Here is a 20,284-nt window from a genome sequence, read left to right as displayed (position 1 = left end):
AAATTGATCAGCAAGAAACGGTTAAAACTTCCTTTGTACATTTAAAATTTACGTGCTGAATGGTTAGAGATATTGATTTGGAATCTTCGGACGACCCCCCATAAGTCAGCTTCAAGATTATTAATGCAACTCTTATTTCCATCCCACCCGTCTCTTCATCTTTCAAAAAAAAGCCGTATGACGTGTTTTCCTGTAATCACAAAAACGAAAAAACCATTTTGGGGGTCATCTGTAGAGTCTAAGTTGATCTAACCATTTAGCGCTCATGTTACAGAACAAGAAGAAAATGAGAAAAATTAGTTTTACTGCTCATTTAGTGAAGTTTAGATTAAATTTAGTTTAGTTAAGTTATTTAAGTTTAGTTGAAATAACATTCCGGAAATGTTAATTTTACCCTGCAGTATTCATCCAAAATCTAAAATATTACCCTTTTTTAGGTGTATTGGGGGTTAAAATTACTCTTTTTCATGTTAATTTTACCCTTAAAAAGGTGTAAAATTAACATTAAAAAATGTTGATATATTTTTACACCTAAAAAGTGTTAAAGTTATGAGGAAAAAAAGTTAATCGCACCCTCTTTTTTTCTCAGTAGTTATGTCATAACGAAAAGAACAACATCAATCTCTTCTTTTGTTCAGTAAAAGCTTAAAAGAAATTCTAGTTAATAACGTTAATTGCATCAGACTTTTAAGTAATTAATTAAATCATTTCTAAATCGTCAACTTTTGCCCAAATATACGACTTTTTTGGGCCACATAAAATAATACCCCTTTTTATCAAAATTTCACATTTCAATAATTTTTTCGAACTCCAATAGTCAACAAATGCAATGGAGTCAACCGGCCTGGAAATAATTAGTTGACTCTATCGAGGTCCCACTGTAATTCTAATACATACAAATTCAGGGGCGTGACATTTCCTATCCCATATGTTTCTAGCGTGTCGAAAATACTTTTGAGTTTATTAGGCGTTTTCTGTCCTTGTAGAATGAATTAGCAAATAATACAAATACAAAATAAAAGCCAATTTAATATAGAATAGGCAACCGAAAACTCCAAATTGGCAACCTACGTAGTTTTGGAGATATCTTGTGAAATGTGTACGAAAACAGGAAAAAATTTACACTTAAACTGGTCGCATTTCGCAGAACTAATGTCACCCCCCTGTACAAATTAATGTGAAATGCATTAAAATTTTATTATTAAGTGTTCTAATTTTATATTTAGCTTATGTTTTAAAATCATTTTATTTTTTTTATTCATACTTTTTCAGGAACACAGACCACTTTTTGCATATTATTTCGGTTACTCCTATAGATTATCATAATATTAAACTTCACAATTTGTGGAGATCCAAAGGCGCTTTTTTATAATTTTATATAATATATTTATACTTGATTGCACAATCTGTGACTTCTCAAGATGATATAGGTGAAATGAGCCAGAGAAAAAGGTGAAAGACTCAAGTGGAGGAGGAATTAAATAGTGCGGAAGTAATTTTACTCGAAGGGTCTAATTATTTGCTATTTGACTTCAATTACTTTCATTTTCTCCTTTAGAAAGAATTCCTGCACGAAATAGCTTCGCATTTACCACAGAATCCTCTTGGTGCAATTAAAAAAATCTCGAGATTTGTCGCATTTTTCAAAGGGATTGTTGGTGGTAATAAAAAAACGTAAAAAGCACCATAAAAGCTTCGATGTGCTCCAATGAAAGTTCGGAGAGGGCGGGTAAAAGCTCCTCCTGAATCAGCTGTTTTCTGTTACATAATCTTGCTAAAGTTTTTGTACCATTTCTACAGAAATACTACGCGATATTTGCCAGAGAGGTCATAGGAATGCTAGGAATGCTACTGATCCCACTCGGTAATTTATTTTCGCATAAATTTGCGAAAAATATCAATAAAATTTGGTAAAATTAATTTATTTGGAGCGACGACACGAAGTTTAGCCGATAGCCGTCGGTGGTGGGGTTGAGGGCGCTGGCAGCCGCGGCGGGAACGTCAGTTGCTGGGAATCTGTCAAGTGAGAAACACTTGTTCGGTGTGTTTATTGATTTTTGTTTTCTGTCCATTTTTCGTGCCAATTTTGCAAAAAATCTCACAAGTGGGTGAATTGTGTGATAGTGTGGATCATCTTGCCATCCCTGGGCCTTCTTCTTGTACCACACAGAGCCCCATCTTGATCATTCCAGAGCTCCCCTTCGTTGCTGTCTCTGTGAGTGACCAAATTAACTCAATTCCTCTTCAATTAAATGCCCCAATATACAACAATTACATAATCACAAGGCATTCTTATCACTCCCAGACCATTGATAGCAAATTTCGGCAATTGATGGCAGTAATCTTGTCGCTTGAACTTGTTTTCTATCAAAAATTTTCCTTTTACAGATCTCTTTTGCCCTGCCTGCAATCACCTAAAAAAGAACAAATGTCGTCCGGAAACCAACAGCCTGCTCCGGCTCCCGCTCCGCCAAAGAAGGAATTCGCGTGAGTTTATTTTATTTATATCAGACACGCGACTGGTCCACAGACAATGCTTGTCTGGGCTTACAGAACGCAGTGAATGTGACCCTGTCCTTGACGACAAATTACATAATTCCCATCTCATTTTGAGCCATTGATTCACGTTCCGCGGAAAATGGATATAAATCCCAGAGAGAGGTTCCAAAGTAGTCCGCTGTCATGGCAACAGCAAAGAGTTTTCCACTCGTGATTGCTAGAGGAAGAGGAGCAAGAGGCAATTGTTGATCTTGTTCAGCTAGTTATAAATTGATTGTTGACTAGAAATCTGCTCATTGACATTTTCGTGATAATTGCTTCTGAGTATATTGTCTCTAGTACAAACAATTTATTGTGAGATGTGTGATAGCAAAAGGGTACTGATAAAATTGACAGTAATGGCATGAGCACACTCCAAATCCAGAACAAGGCAGTCGAGTGCCCCAGACTAGCTGAAAGGGTGTCTCAAAATTCTGGGAATTCCCAAAAAAATAATGCTAAAGGGGATAGTCATCGAGCTCAATATTATTTAAAATTTATTGGCAGCATAGGGCGTATGGGAGACTGGGGTAGAATAGTCAGGAGTAGAATTAAACACTGGGGTGTTACAGTTTTCCTTAGAAAGAATATTGAAAAACCTTATTTATTTCTGAATAAAATAACTAGGAACATTTTTAAGTGATCGATTTAATTTTAATCAATACAGTAGACTCTCTCATATTTGGGCATTTCGCGTCCCACTTTTATTCAGCAGATGAATTCATGTAAAATTGAGTTTTTCCTAATGCTTTATGATCAAATATAATAGTTCAGAGAGGAAAAAAATTTTCCATTGCGTGAAAACTCGGAAAAACTCCGGGTCATATATGACCCTATTGTCCTCAAGGGAAGTGTACATACCATTTTCAAAATCTATATCACGGGCTTTTTAAGAGTTTTTTTTGCTTGAAGTTATTAATTTGTCCAAAACCATGGCAAACTGCATTGCTTTGAGGAACACTGTACTCCTGGTGTTCAAGGAATCTTCCTGGTAATCCCTTGAACAGTCACTGTCACAATATTTTGAGTGGTATTTGGCAAAAATAAACTTATCTACATATTTATTCACACACAATACAATTGCACAATATGAGAAGCTTGCAGAAAACTCTAAAATATTGCAAAATATGTTATAATTCATCAGATATAAGATGAAATGTCCAGGAGCAAGATGCCCCATCTGCATTTCATAAAGAAAAACAATGTCCCAACTACATTTCGCTATAGGTTTAGGACGAAAACACTCTTACCCTTGCCGACAATAGGGTCATATATGACCCGGGAAATTCTACACGCTTTTCTGGAAAATTGAGAGTAGTTTAATATATCAAAATATGCAATATATAATCTTTGGATATTCTATTTTGTGTTTCTAAAGAACTTTTTGCTGAAAATAATTAAATAATATAAAAAATTTTGAAAAAGAAAAGTCATTTCACAAAGTTCGAAATTAGTAATTTTTGTTCTCAAATATTTTCTTTTCCTGATTATCTGGAGTCTTGAGAAAATTAGCCAAGAATCTTACATCCTTCTATTATGATGTCGGGCACAAACCGATAGATTTCAATTAATGTAAATAGTCAAAAAAATCGTTTTTCCTCAGGTCATATATGACCCTAATGACGCGAAAGAGTTAATTTTAATCAATAGAACTCTGTGATGACAGATTCTTCGAAACTCAGTAGGGGAAACCGACACACTATTAATCCATCAAATGAAAATTTTCCTTGCCTGTTATTTGTGAAAAACATGTTCGAATCAGATTGATAAATATTTTAACGAATATTTATCAATCTCCTATTTATTGAAATATTTATCAATCTGATAGGCAAAGAAATTTATCATTTTCTGTCTAATTATGCCCCAGTCCGGTCTTCACCTATTGCGTTTCGAAAATTCTACAGTCATAGAGTTCTACTGACTAAAAACCGATTAATTATGATCCTAGTTATTTGATAAAATAGAAGGCGAGAGGAGTTGTTCGAGACATCATAGGATTTTTGTACAGTAGACTCTCTCAAATTCGGGCATATGGGACCGAAATGTCAGCCGAATTAGACAGAAATTCGGGCGACAAACTTTTTGAAATTCAACGATTTTTTATTCATCTGCATATAGATATTGAGGTTACACACTTAAATATATTATAAATATCATGAGAATCCCTTAATAATGCAAAATCACGTCAAAACTAAGACAAACCATGCCAAATTTGAGCATATTTAATTCATTTGATAATCATAATCAAACTTGAAAAATGACAACAAATTTTTTTTCAAATGTAACCGCTGCCCGAATTAAATGTAGCCCGATCTTAAATGAGCCGAATTAGCGAGAGTCTACTGTAACTGTCGAAAACTCGTCCGGATTACGCCGATCCGGCTACGATTATCGTGTGTAATAAGAGAGCATCGATAATTGTAGTAAATTTGCAATTTGGCCCAATTGGTGGTCTGGATGCATCCGAATATCCGAAATGGACAACTGACCCCTGGCAAAATCTTATCTTAATAGATATTTTAATAATAATTATGCAAAGTAACTTCTTGGTCAATCCCCAGTTTAGTACAGGCTTCTTTATTCTTGCATACTTATTTAGATGGCTGCAACCTCCCTTTAAGGGACTGTGCTACTCGGACTTAACCTCCTCCAGTCCTGGCGACTGTCCGTCAACTCTCTTCAGAAACGTAGTTTAGGTCGCTATCGAAAAATCCGTCTTATCGGAGCTTACTCGCGAGTTTTCGTAACAACCTTACTTTTACGGGGAGGGGTTGTTAGCTCCTCGCTCAACCCTCTCCAGAAGGACCAGACCCCTTGATCAGCCTAAGGTTCGTGACTTCCCACTGGGTTCAGTTACTCAATCTTCTATCACTCACCTTACTGTACCGGGGCATCTAGCCCGCTTGGAAGTGAAAATAGGAATTGAGAGGAAGAGTCTATGCGACGCATAACTCGCCCCCCCCCCTATTTAGGCTCCATTATTGCCTTAAAAAAATTGCAAAATATAATATTCTACGAAGTTAAATAAAATTGAATGTTTTGTTGTTTGTATAGGTCGTTGTCGTATCTGCATTATCTTAATTTTCAGCTTTAATTTTTTTTTTCAATATATTCTATTTATTTGGTTTCAAAATCCATATTTTGATCCAATTTGAAGCAGCCTAATCTTTTTAAGTTATCAATTCATTCCTTTTCGTGATTTTATGGACCAAACTTCAATGTATTCCTATTTTTTTGCCAACATTTCATACGGAAAGGTTGAATTGCTTCTCAAAAAGCTCAAGCAGTTTTTTTTTTCATCTTCTTGTCCTGAATCCCAGGCTTTTGGCCACTTTCTCCTGGATTCTGAGCAACAGAATCCAGGAGCAGGATCCAAGAGCGGCACACTTTCTGGTCAATTTCACAATCTCAGCATAACTCGCATTTGGATTCTTAAGATATTCGTCAACTTTTAATCTTTGCATGCTCTCCATCTTTTTGCGATAATGTAGTCAAAAATAATTATATTTTAATGCGAATTTCACCAAAAGAAAGCTCATTAAATTCTCTTGAAAAATCAATGGAGAACAAAATAAAATCCAAAACCTACTATTACTAATTTCATGTCGAGTTGATGAGAATCTTTTCGTGCACACGCTTTATGTGCTGGACAAACTAATGCCCTGAACCAGGGGGGTGATAGCTCTGAAAAATGTGACCGATTTAGTGTAAATTTTTCCCTGTTTTCGTACGCATTTCACGAAATATCTCCAAAACTACGTAGGTTGCCAATTTGGGGTTTTCGGTTGCCTATTCAATATTAAGTTGGTTCTATTTTGCATTTATATTTTTTGCTAATTAATTCTACACTGACAGAAAATAGCTAATAAACCCAAAAGTTTTTTCGGGCGCTAGAAACATAGGAAACGTCATGCCCTTGCCCTGGACACCTTTACAACTTAAACCGAGAGATCTTAACGTAATTAAATTCAAAATAGTGATCAAGATTACATTTGCATAAGATTCTGACTAATCTGTCTCTCAAATTAAGCTTAATAATTAAGACTAATCCGTCTATCGGCTTAGTTAGTGGGAAACTGATGGAAATTTAGTCAAATCATTATTTTGATTATTATTACATTAAGACGTCTCTCGACTCAAGTCGTAAAGCGTGTCTAGGACATTACGACTTGAGCCGAGACACGGCTTATACGGGCTTCAGACCTAAGGCTTAGCCATTTAGCTTAACTCCTCTAATTCTACATCAGGCATGATTTTTTTTAGGAAATTGTTATTTAGGATTGAATATTAAGGGCAAATGATTCATTAGTAGATTTTGAAATATCAATAAAATTGCTTGTTATTAAGATTTTTGAGACCTTCGGGAACTGGGCTGAACCTCCAGTCTGAAGCCGGTATTAACGTAATTAGATAGATAGATAAATAAATATTCTTCAGCTATGCTTATAAGGAACAGAACCATAGAGGCAAAAGTACATTGTAGTTTTTTAGCGACCACTGCCGTCTTAGCGTTGATGACCAACCTCAGGAGTGAAAACAGTGGAAAACACAATCACAGGTTGTATAAGCCAATCATCTTTTCCTATATTACAGTATAACATTGTTATAATAATAATAATACCCATAATTATAGTTATTAGATTATGTTCTCATCAGTTTCCCAGGTTCGGTTTAAGTCATAAGTCTGTCTAGGAGATCTTCTAGGGCATTAGTTTATCTTGTACGTAATTTTTTCAGTAGACTGTCTTAAGTTCGAGCATTTGATACAGACGAAACAGATATGCATCCGAATTATGAAGAAATCCAACAGTTTTAATTTTAATAGGAAAAAGAACCATTTGAAAGCTGCTCCAATTCAAAGGTACTCCACTTTCCCCTAAGAATATCAAACTTAGGGTAAGTGTGCCAAATTTCGGCATAGTTGCATGCAAGCGCCAAAGTCTCAAGTTTGAAATGTAATATTTTTAATAGAAATTGATTTTTTTCATTCCTTCTACTTTAGGAGTGTTGCTTAGAACATTGGAGACAGTTTATCGTCTTTATTTACTTTAAAATCGTTCTTAATACATTTTAAAATTAATAAAAATGTAGACATAGCTTCGGTGCCTTATTTCGGCCATCTTCATTCTCATAGTTCCTTGCCCTTCGGGAATTCTTCCAATGTTTTTTTCACGAAAAAATTCGAGGAACAAAAAGGGTGGCCGAAATTGCAAGCTAGCCGGAATTTGGCACACTTACCCTATATTTGCCAGTTAAATTCAGATTTTCGAAGTTTGTAAATCTATTGCAAAATTCCAAAGATAATATTTTAAGAGCACTCAGATCGATAATCTTATTAATTCGGAGATAAAGATTTAAGTCTTGAATCTCTTAGTGACATTTTTAAGCTAAATTAATATTCCTCGATAAAGATTTTTTTATATAGAAATATCAAATTTCTTAGAGCATTTTAGTTATAAAATGATATACAAATTATTTCACAATAAACAGCTGGATTTAAGATGTCAAACTTTTTCTTTAATCCAGTTCACAAGGAATCATTCTGGAAAAATACAAAAAAAAAAAAAACAACTAAACAAGAAAAGCATAAAAAATAAGTAAAAGTATTTTTAATCTTTAAAGCCTGATATAATTCTTGAAAGCATTAAATTAATCTTTTCTTGTCGTTTGATAGACAATAAGATTTATCAATGAATCGCCTTCGGGGGATCACGCCCTTCATTCTTATCGCATTGTGTTGACAATGAAAAATCTCAGAAATTGCTGATCTCTGTCTTTTCATTGTTGAAATATTTGTCTCTCTAGTTGAGAAATTTAAAAGAGAGTGCGAGACGTTTGTAGAATCATCTGACCTGCTACATTTTGAGTATTTCTGGCATGAAGCCAAGCATAAGCACCACACATGCCTAATTCATTCTTAGGTTGATTCTCCTCTAACGTGGGAATCGAATCACTCTTTTCCTGGGATTTTATTTATATAACACACAAAAGTCACAAGGGATTTATGATTTCTATGTGGGTGAAAAAGGATGTCTCTTTTCCCGTAGGCTCGTTCCAAAGATTGTAAATGGCGGTATTGCTGGAATTATTGGGGTTTCATGCGTCTTTCCCCTGGATTTGGTGAAAACACGTCTACAGAATCAACAGGTGGGCCCAAATGGGGAGCGTATGTACAAATCAATGTAAGTTTTTGTTGGGATTTATGGATATTACGGGGATGATTTCAAATGTCATTGAGAGATTTAATCCCCTCTCCCCGCGTTCCCCTTTAGGTTTGATTGCTTCAAGAAGACATACAAAGCGGAGGGTTATTTTGGAATGTACAGAGGCAGTGGTGTCAATATATTGCTCATCACTCCCGAGAAGGCCATTAAATTGGCTGCTAATGATTTCTTCCGCTACTACCTCACTTCAAAGACCGGCCAGCTGTCAATGGCGCGTCAGATGGCGGCAGGTGGTCTGGCAGGTTTGTGTCAGATCATCATCACGACTCCCATGGAGTTGCTGAAGATTCAGATGCAGGATGCCGGTAGAGTGGCAGCTCAGGCAAAATTGGCGGGAAAAGCAGTACCCAAGACATCGGCTACTCAGCTGGCACTGGGTTTGCTGAAGGAGAAGGGTGTTATGGGGCTATACAAGGGTATTGGGGCGACAATGCTGAGAGATGTATCCTTCTCCATTGTCTACTTCCCGCTATTTGCCACGTTGAATGATTTGGGTCCCAGGAAGTCAGATGGTTCTGGCGAGGCTGTGTTCTGGTGCTCGTTCCTGTCGGGCTGTGCTGCAGGTTCAATGGCTGCGCTCGTGGTGAACCCTTTCGATGTGATTAAGACGAGACTTCAGGCTCTCAAGAAAGCCGAGGGAGAGGTGGCATTTAATGGCATTAGCGATGCAATATTGTGAGTATTAACTTCCTTATGGGAATTTTTCAATATTTTCATTTATTGCCATCTTTCAAAAATTTCATATCCACTGATCGGGCTCAAACTTTGGCAAAGAATGTCTAGGATTATTCTAATCACAAAAACTACCATCGGCATAGCATGAAATATACCAAGCCTAATTTAAAAAAAAAACTAACTTCGGCAAATTTTTAATATCGAAAAAAATAATGGGCGCATTTTGGAAAATATAGATATTCTGGAAAACACATTTTTTTGATAATTGAAAATAGATAAAATTTTGATTCTCGTAGATGAGTATAAACAAAAAGAGTCCAAATCTAGAATAATTTTCTTCAAGAGCCTGAATGAATCGGAAGTTAATTTTAATCAAAAATCGAGGAATTGTATCGCTGGAAATGTTATGCTTCGGTCCTGCATTCTTTGTTGCCTTACTAATCTTATCTAAACTAAACTATTGATTTTGTGGATACAAATCGAGTAAGAATCGATTCGAGGGCTCCTCTGTCGGACTTTAAAGTTTTAAAAATAAAAAAAAAACTATTAATTCCTGGAATCCTGTCGACGGAAATCGTAAGTGCAAAATCTTTTGGAAACCTATCGGAACCGATTAGAAATTATTGTAAAGTAAACTTTACTTACAGTAAACTCTTTTTCAATCGGGCGAAAAATTTTGTTGACTTTTTTCACGTTTGATTATGAAGCTAATTTGCTCAAATTCGCTGTAGTTCTTCCTATTTTATCGTGATTCTTTATAATTGAGCGCTTTTTGTGGAATTTACAAAGGCTTTGACGCCCAAATCTATCGATAAACCGGATGACATTTTGCCCCAAATGCCCAATTGAGAGAGAGTCTACTGTAGTGAATTCCTTGTTTTCATAATTGATTTGTTAAATAAAAATTTCACAGATTAATTCATTTTCACTTTTATAAATTATCATTTTGAATGAAACCTTCAAAATGTCATTCCAATAACTCCAATCCGAATAAGGAAAATGACTAGCCGCTATTTTACTGACCGTCCGATCATAGTACGCAATATTTTCGGTTTGGAGAGAGAAAATCTTCTTTTTTTTTATTAATTACTTTTTACACAACTTTTCGTTTGATAATTTTTTTTTAATTTTTTGGGTCACCGATAGTTCAATCGTCTTTTAATGCTTTAATAAACCATGCTTTACAATTTTTTCTTGAAAAAATGCTTGAAAAAAAATAAAAAAGATCTCGCTATCGATAAATTCTCGGGAATTTTCGGAAATTTCTCGGGAGTTCTCGTAGATTCTTATGGATTTTCGCGAATCTCTATTGATGTTTACGATTGACACGGTTTTAACTCTGAAAATTCAAACCCAAAATCGATTTTATGTTCATTCCAAGTTGCTAATGTAATGTCCCTACGTTTCTTGTAACTAATCTCAGATATCTAACATAAACTTATCTGAACTTTTTATGTTTGCATTGTTGCGTGTGCAACCATTTTTCTGAGTGTATTGGAAGTGGTGCTCTGTTGAGGCGATGAGGTCGCTGGAGGCGACGAGGAATTGGAGGGAAAAGTGGTGCAATTGATAAGAGGACAAAATCACCTCTGCCTCTTTCATCACCGGCCGTCGGAGAGTGCACATCACTCTCATCAACCTCCACCAGCTTCCCATCAACTCATCCATCACCACCAGAGTCACCAGCCCAGTGCCACCAGCCACCCGGCAATACCGCCTCTGCCACCACCTCTAAGGCCACCAGAGATCTTCGCAGAACCTTCTCCCAAATCCCAGAGCTCGACCACCGTGGGAGCGCTCCATCCGGAAGCGCAGGGGCTGGATGGGCATCGCCCGTCGCCCCCACTCGTTGGACTCGAAGGAAGGAAGAACGGGATAAAGGAGAAGGATAGGAAAGGAACCTCCTTGGTTGGTTATTGAGGAACTCGTGGATGTAGAAGGAAAAATAGAGGAAAATAAATGTTGTCTTAACATTTTGGCGCCCGATGCAAATGGAAACCGTGAGTATCCAAGTTCATTTTCCCAAGAGTTCATTGACCGGCTCTTTAAAATAGTGCAAAAATTAGGCAGTTGGGCGAGACGATTGGGAGGGATTAACGGTGGCGGTGATAAAAATTGGCGCCGTGATAAGAGTGCTTTTTTCTACGTGTTCTCTTTGCGTAATTTATCTGTGTAATTTAATTTAAATTTTCCGTTGGTTTTTTTTCTCGTTGAGGATTTTTGTTTCAATTTATCCTTTTTTCGGGGTTTTTTTTTAGTCCTCGGCGGGAATAGTGAGTGAGTTTCGTTGTTTTTTTCCCTTTTTTTGGTTATTTTTTTTTTTTGGACAAATTTCACCCATTTTGGGGAAGTTTCTTTAAGAAATGGAGGATTTTGATCCGAAATTTCTTGCTGAAGCGCAATTGGATTGGGAATTGATGGCCAGGGGAATCAAATGGCCAGCAACTATAGACAAGGCTCGTGATATTTTGCAGAATGCTATTAGTGATGGTGTCCCATTATTCCCTATAGAAGGTGATTCCGCGCAAATTAGGGATGAGACTCTAGAAATTATTAAGCAATTTAGAGCTCAAATAGGGGAAGGCGAGGCATTTTATGCGAAGTCAGTTCAGATCTCTACGATTTTCCAACACATAGAGAATAAAATGAGATATACTTCGGACCCTCGCGACCCTAAAAATACCCTTTTGGGATCCGCCCTTACGGAATTGAAAAAAGTTCGCCATCAATTTAAAGAGCAATTGAAGAAGTATGTAGCTTCTGGGAAGGTATCAGGTGCTTCCGCATGTCCTCTTACGCCCTCTCAAAATCCGAAACGTTCCAAAAGTCCAAAGAAATCCCTTTTTTCGGACATTTATGTTCAAGAGGGGGGAACAGCACCACCACAGTTAGAAAAGACCATTCCTATACTTTCTGCCGCGAGTGAACCGTTTGTTCCGCGTAACCTTGATTTTCCGCACCTGGAATCTTCGCAAAATCGTAGGCAAACTTTTGGCATCCCAAATACTGGATCCATGGCGCCTCAATCGGATAATAGATCCCAGTTTGTCACGATCGAGCAATTTAATGCCCAGAGTGCTCAAATCAAAGGTCTTGAGTCCATTTTAAAAAACATTAATGACTCCTTGGAGCAATTAAAGCTCGTTCAATCCGGAGGAAGGTCCCAATTTCCTAGTATATCAAATTCTGATGACGCTGTTCCGTTTGTGGATAGTCGACCCCAAAATTTGCCAAGTTCCAACCCCTTTCCCACACCTGCACCACGCAGATTAAAACCCCTGCAATTAAAGGACTGGGGAGTCAGCTTCTCTGGAGACCGCAAGGGGAAAAAGGCTAAGATCTTCTTACGGGATGTGGAGAGGATGGCAATGATCCAGGGTGTTTCATTGCAGGAGGTTGTCTGGTCGATGAGACTTTTATTGACCGATGGAGCCCAAACATGGTACGACTCTTTCTCCGAGTATTTGCTAAGCTGTTCGTGGGAGGAGTTTCGCGAAAAATTTCTTAGTGCATTTTGCAATTTAGAAAGCGATTTCGCAATAAGGAAAAAAATTGAGGACAGGAAGCAAGGGGTGGGGGAGAACGCGGAGGTATTCTTGGCGTCGATGTTATCCCTCTTCGAGGAATTGGATGAGGAAATTTCGGAGTCAGAAAAAGTCCGTCTAATCCGCAGGAACCTTCACTATTCTCTCTCCAACGCTCTCCTCCTTTATGAAATTCCCACCATGGCGGAACTCTCAATGAAGCTCAAACTCATTGAAAGAAATCGTTCTTATGCTTTTCTGGATCGCCCTAAAAACGCGAGATTCAATGCAGTGGGCTCTCAGGAAGCATCCTCCGACCATACGGGATCAGGGGGCAGAACATCTGACCATGATGGGCAGAGTGGGGGGACATCTTCCTCTACCTTGGTTAATTCCAGTCATTCTGGAAGGGGTGGGGGGAGAAACTCCTCTTCAAGGGGCAATGGGCGACGTGGGGGGAGAAGTGCAAACGCTTCCTCAGCAAATCAGAGGATCCATCAGGACCAGGGAGGGGGGAGTAATCCACCCAATGGTGCAGGTGGTGGTTCCCAGTCCAATAACACGAACTCACAATCTGGTAAAAAACCTTGCGTTTATTGTAAGAATAATTCTCACAACGTGAGAAGTTGTCCTACTAGGCCCAAGTACATTTGTTTTAAATGCGGTAAAGTGGGAACTATTTATGGCCTTTGTCCGGTGTGTAACCCTCATCAGGGGGAACCACCAACGACCCAGTAATTATTAGAGAGTCTGAGGTCGCGGAATCTTTACAAAATCTCTCTGTGGATGATTCCCAAGACCGTGATCTCATCTCATTTGCAGATAGTATAGTTTTAGATAATTATTCACAAGCAGTGGGCAATTTAATCAATTTTGAGTCAGATACCGAATCCCTAAATCTTGATGATTCTCATCCTCCTTCAGAGGTGGAATCCCTTATTATTTATCCCAATGGGGAAAATCGTCCGTATGTTAACGTAAAAATTTTTGACATAGAGCAAGCCATGGGTCTTTTGGATAGCGGAGCGTCTCAGAGCATATTGGGATGTGGTTGCATTAATTTAGTAAAGCTCTTAAAATTAGTTCCAAGAACCTCAAATATCGTTGTGCGTGTAGCCGATGGGTCAACTTATTTATCTACCAAAGTAGTTGATCTAATGATAACTTTCAATGGTAGAACAGAATTGATTCCCACCTTATTGGTCCCTGAAATTTCCATACCCTTTACTTTAGGGATGGATTTTTGGCATGCATTTGGCATACAACCCGTTTTGTTGAATGCACTTTCAACAGTCCCTGAGACTCAAGAAAATCAAATTCTGCTCTCCCAGTCAGAACGACTGGAGTTAGACAAATCCATCCAAAAATTCTTAATCACTACTGAGGACTTTTTCGGTTGCACAAATATTCTTAAGCACACGATTGATACTGGAGACAACCCACCCGTTAGGAAGCCATCTTATCCCGTCCCTTATCATCTTCTTCCTGAAGTGGATAAAGAAATCCAAAGATTGGTTAGGATGGGAGTACTACGGGAAGTCTCATTTTCGCCATGGAACTCGCCTCCCAATATCCAAATGAAAAAATCGGGCAAAATTCGTATTTGTATTGATGCTCGAGGTCTTAATAAAGTAACTATTAGAGATGCTTACGCTATCCCAAACCTTGAAAGTATTATTAACAGAATTGAAAGCTCCAAGTATTTATCATCCATTGATTTGAGCGACGCATTCCTTCAAATTCCGCTGGATGAAGAGTCTCAAATCAAGACAAGTTTTGCCATCCCAGGACGGAAAATGTATTGTTATAAAAGAATGCCTTTCGGTCTTGTTAACAGTCCAATGACGATGGCGAGACTTATGGATGTGGTAATTGGATGCGACCTAGAACCCCATGTATTCTGCTTTTTGGACGATATTATAATTCTTACTCAAGATTTTAAATCCCACTTAGAAGTTTTAGATGAGGTCGCGCGTCGATTAAGGAAGGCCAATCTTTCCATTAACCTAGAAAAATCAAAGTTCTGCATGTCTGAACTTGATTATCTAGGATATACCTTAAGTACACAGGGTCTTAGTACTAATGATGGCAAAGTCCAGGCCATATGTAACATCCCAGTTCCCAAAACCCCTAAGGCATTGCGACAATTCCTTGGTATGGCGGGATGGTTTAGACGTTTCATTCCTAACTTCGCGAGTATTTCGGCTCCTTTAACCGACCTCTTAAAAGGAAATCCTGTACGGATTGAATGGTCACAGGAAGCCGATCGTAGCTTTGCGGAATTGAAACATCTCCTCGTATCTGCCCCTATCTTAAAACTTCCAGACTACTCCCAACCCTTCATAGTGCGTGCTGACGCTAGTGATGTTGGGGCGGGGGGAGTCCTTGTTCAGGGTGCGGGTGATGAGGAGGGTGTGATATGTTACATTTCGCGAAAGTTTACGGCGGCTGAGCAGAAATACTCCACAACAGAGAAAGAAGCCTTGGCCTGTCTTTTTTGTCTTCGAAGGTTTTCGCAGTTCTTGCTTCACACCAAGTTCACTTTGGAGACAGATCATTCTGCACTCCAGTGGATCTTATCCCAGAAGCAAGCCCGTGGTCGTATAGGAAGATGGTTGTTGGAATTTCAGCAATTTGACTTTGACATAGTCCACCGTCCCGGTAAAAGTAATGTGATAGCTGATTTCCTTTCAAGGAACGTTAATACCATTTCGACCCGGGAAGATAAATGGTATGCGTCCCTATATGACCAAGTCTCGAAATCCCCGAGCACCCTTCCGGAGTATAAAATAGAAGACGGCCGGCTCTATAAATACATCCGCTATAAAACTCCCTTGGGTTCGTATAGTTTTAGGTGGAGATGTTGTGTCCCTAAGGGTGAACGTCAAGCCATACTGCAAAAGTACCATGATGACCCCACTTCGGCTCACTTCGGGTTCTTCAAGACCTTTCGCAAAATCACGGAGTTCTTTTACTGGCCTCGTCTTCGTACTGACGTGCGCGATTACCTCCGGAAATGCGAAACTTGTAAAAAGTCTAAAGCCCCGAACTATGACCTAACACCTCCGATGGGCAGTCATGTAGTAGCCACACGTCCTTGGGAACATTTGTCCGCTGACTTTATAGGACCTTTAGTACCCAGTACTATGGGTCACCGTTTCATCTTAGTCATAATTGATAAGCTGACCAAATATGTTCTGCTGTATCCCCTTCGGAATTCTACGGCGAATTCGGTTATTAAAGTCCTGTCCCAAAATGTCTTTCCCCAATTCGGCGTTCCCCGCGTTATATTGACCGACAACGGTAGTGGTTTTAAGGCAACTCAGTTGCAGTCCTTCCTGAAAAACCTCGGTGTCACTCAGTGGTTTACCTCTGGGTACACTCCTCAAGCTAATCCTACTGAGAGGGCAAACAGGACGATTATTACCGCCATTAGATCTTATATAGGGTCCAAACACACCAATTGGCCGAAACATTTGGCTGAGATTGGGATGGCCATGCGATCCTCAGTGCATGAGACCACTCATTTCTCCCCCTATTATCTAAACTTTGGGCAGGATATGATTTCGCACGGGGAAGAGTATGTGCATGCGGATGCCAATACGGCTCCATCGGTTGAGGATAGGCTGAAAACCTTAAAGTTGGCTAGACAAAAGGCTTTAGAGAGATCCAAAAAATCTCACGAGTCCTCTAAGAAACGGTACGATTTGCGTAAAAAGCCGGGCAAGTTCTCTGTGGGCGATGTAGTGTTCAGGCGTTCCTTTGCCTTGTCAGATGCCAATAGGAAAATTCAGGCCAAATTTTGTCCCTGGGTAAAAAGTAAGGTGGTGTCGGTTCAAGGTCAAACCTATGAACTTGAAGACTTGAACACCGGACGGAAAGCGGTGTTCCATAGGAAGGACATCAAACCTGGTTGAAGGGATTTTTTGTGTCGGGATGGATTTATGGTAACGACTTTGGCAATGTCATCGGAAATTCTTTTGTAAAGTAACGTAGCTTAAATTATGTGAGGGTATATTAGCGAGTAACGTTCAGAGATATTTTTATTTTAAAAATTCAACAATTATTTTTTTTTTTCTTTTCCGTGAATGGAGGATGTGTTGGGTAGGCCTTCGATCAGAACGGATTGATTTGCTTTCAAAGTAGAATCATTCACCTCTCAGGTGTTCGCCATGATCGAAGATAATCGTTATACATAGAATCAGCTTAAAGCTGTATCGAACATCGTTCGTCTATTTCGGTTATCACCATTTATATCCCATTTTTTTTAGACACCTTGCATGCAGTGTCCTTTGGGAAGTTTCTTGTAGTAGCACTTCATGCTACAGCAATTTTGAATTGTAACTGTCCGTTGAACAGTGCCTTTCAACTTTTTACGGCCAACACTCATTTCCTTATCCTCCTTCGTCATCTGACGTCACGTAATAATTAAGACACCTTTATTCGATTGTTATTTTTTATTTTATTTTCAATCATGATGAATTTAACGGTTTTGATTGGTTTCCCGGATCCGCAGTTGCAGGCAGCCACACTTTTTTGGACAGGTGGTAAATTTCGAATAAATCGTACTATTTGTAATTTTGTTCGAGGTAGTTAGGGCAGTGTCGGTGGAAAAGGGGGTTTTTTCTTTGCCCTTCAGGCGTTCTTTTTCCCCAACACTGTAATTCGGCCGAGGCTCCCCTTTCCGCTTTGAAGCGGGCCCGCGGTGTAATTTTCGGCGAAATAGCTGAATGCCTGTCCGAACTATAATGGTGCTGAGACGGGATAATTGGGAACAGAATCATGACCATTGCTTTCAAAGTTTTTTTTTGAGGACCTTATTAGATCCCTTCTTCATAATCGAATTTAGGTGATCCTTGATAAACTTTCGAATATCTTATAAAATTCTATTTATTACAAATTTATTATTAAGCCATTTTGCAGGCGCTAAGAAATTAGGTCGGCCTTTATTGCAAAATCCTTAATGCTCAAAAATTTTCAGACATTTAAAAATTTTTATTTTTTTTTTCTCTTGAACAAAAGTTGCTCACTGATAATACTCATTTTTCTTTTGCATTTATAATATCTATTAATTGTTTATTCACTATATTGTTATTTGCTTTGATTCTGTGGCTTATCGCCCCTCGCGGGTTGAAACTCTTTTTTTTTCTCTTTTTTTTGGCAACCCCGGGGTATGTGTTGCGTGTGCAACCATTTTTCTGAGTGTATTGGAAGTGGTGCTCTGTTGAGGCGATGAGGTCGCTGGAGGCGACGAGGAATTGGAGGGAAAAGTGGTGCAATTGATAAGAGGACAAAATCACCTCTGCCTCTTTCATCACCGGCCGTCGGAGAGTGCACATCACTCTCGTCAACCTCCACCAGCTTCCCATCAACTCATCCATCACCACCAGAGTCACCAGCCCAGTGCCACCAGCCACCCGGCAATACCGCCTCTGCCACCACCTCTAAGGCCACCAGAGATCTTCGCAGAACCTTCTCCCAAATCCCAGAGCTCGACCACCGTGGGAGCGCTCCATCCGGAAGCGCAGGGGCTGGATGGGCATCGCCCGTCGCCCCCACTCGTTGGACTCGAAGGAAGGAAGAACGGGATAAAGGAGAAGGAAAGGAAAGGATAGGAAAGGAACCTCCTTGGTTGGTTATTGAGGAACTCGTGGATGTAGAAGGAAAAATAGAAGAAAATAAATGTTGTCTTAACAGCATGTAAGGGCAGAATCACATTGACAGTAAAATGGTCACAGTATTTTGTTAGTTTAGGCATTTTCATTGCAACTCTTACGCAAATTCTCGATTACCGTATTACCTTATCTCATACTCGGTGGCACTAGGTGAAAATAATATAAGAAAATTGAGGAAATAAAACGAAAATGCGATAAACGGTGAGCAAAAAAAACTGTAGGATTAATTTCTTTCACAGTATTTTTGCTCACCGTTTATGAAATTTTTGTTTTATTCGTTTTATTTATTCAATTTTCTTATATTATTTTCACCTAGTGCCACCGAGTATGAGATAAGGTAATACGGTAATGGAAAATTTGTGCAAGAATTGCAATGAAAATGCGTAAATTAACGAAATACGGTGAGGCTACGTCGAGCATTTTATTGTCAATGTCATTCTGTCCTAAACCGTAATTGTGTTATTTATGTTTTTTTCGGGTTTGCTAACAAATCAAATTTACAATGAAAAAATCAGAATATTAAAACTTATATAAGCTTAATTTAGGCTTAACAGTGCTTTGAATTTTACTTGTGGTTAGTTTATTTTCAAAATTCGCTGTGTTTCGGTACCGAAATTTAATAAACTGACGGAAACCACAATCCATTCGATTTTGAACACGCTAAAAATCAAAACTTTGGAAATTCGAAAAGTACTATTCTCAAAACCTTAAAAATTATTAATAACCTATTTTGTATAACTACTTATACGGAAAAAATAGATTTTATTTAAGATAATTTCCAGTTTGGTTAGCAGAAATATAATTATGAAATCTTTTCAACTTCTTTCTCATCCAAAATTATTCTGAATCTTTTTATATAAAAAAAATATAGAAAATGATCATGTTTATAATCTTTTCACTATGATTGAGTTCAAATTAAATTTACGCGTTATTTAAATTGGATCATATTCAGAATTTCATCTAACATAAGTGATCTAGGCTTATTAATGTTTCACTTTCGTTTCTCACTTTGATTAAATATTCCTTCTTGCAGTAAAACCTTCAGGAATGAAGGTATCACGGCATTTTTCAAGGGTGGCCTGTGCCGAATGATTGTAATTGCGCCACTCTTTGGCATTGCACAGATGGTGTATTTCCTGGGAGTGGCTGAAGCCATGATGGGCATCAAGAGATCCCAGTAAATGCATTAGGACCAACCAACACTCATGGTTCAAATACTCCTGAATCTTCATGAGAACCAATAGAATTTAGTTAAACAAAAGCAACTAATGATCAATTATTTAGGCCACAAATCAACTCACAGACTGTGGGACAGTCTTCTCCAGATGAGGGTTGGATGACAATAAAAAAAAAGAAATCTAATAAAAATCTTTAAGATGTGTGACGGAGACTTTCAAAAGGCAATTATGATATCACAAAAAAAAGGAAGTCTCTCGATAGTGCTATAATAAAATCACTTTTAACGGTGTCTCAAAAATTAATTTGAGAAGAAATAAATATTTTTTCTGTTCATTTTTTTTTGTAAATTAAGTAGTTTTGTAATTTATTTGCCGAAATGTACTGATAGATTTATGATGAGTTTCATCAGTGAATTGTTAATGATAGAAAAATCTCTGTTCAAAATACAAATAACTGTGTCAAGTTTCCT

The 20,284-nt window shown here is 38.2% G+C and overlaps 1 protein-coding gene across 1 annotated transcript; it reads left to right on the top strand.

Moving 5' to 3' along the window:
- The first annotated feature begins 1,447 nt into the window (after positions 1-1,447).
- On the top strand, positions 1,448-20,281 carry LOC129801294 (mitochondrial glutamate carrier 1-like). The gene is made up of 5 exons (XM_055846190.1): positions 1,448-2,215; positions 2,389-2,487; positions 8,586-8,720; positions 8,811-9,437; positions 19,670-20,281. Exons 2-5 carry the CDS (start codon positions 2,429-2,431, stop codon positions 19,815-19,817), a joined length of 969 nt encoding a protein of 322 aa, XP_055702165.1. The 5' UTR covers positions 1,448-2,215; positions 2,389-2,428; the 3' UTR covers positions 19,818-20,281.
- The last annotated feature ends 3 nt before the right edge of the window (positions 20,282-20,284 follow it).

Source organism: Phlebotomus papatasi, chromosome 1 (genome assembly GCF_024763615.1).
Source record: "Phlebotomus papatasi isolate M1 chromosome 1, Ppap_2.1, whole genome shotgun sequence".
NCBI lineage: Eukaryota > Metazoa > Arthropoda > Insecta > Diptera > Psychodidae > Phlebotomus > Phlebotomus papatasi.
The sequence above is the reverse complement of the archived record's forward strand: the minus strand, read 5'-3'. Positions and strand labels throughout refer to the sequence as shown.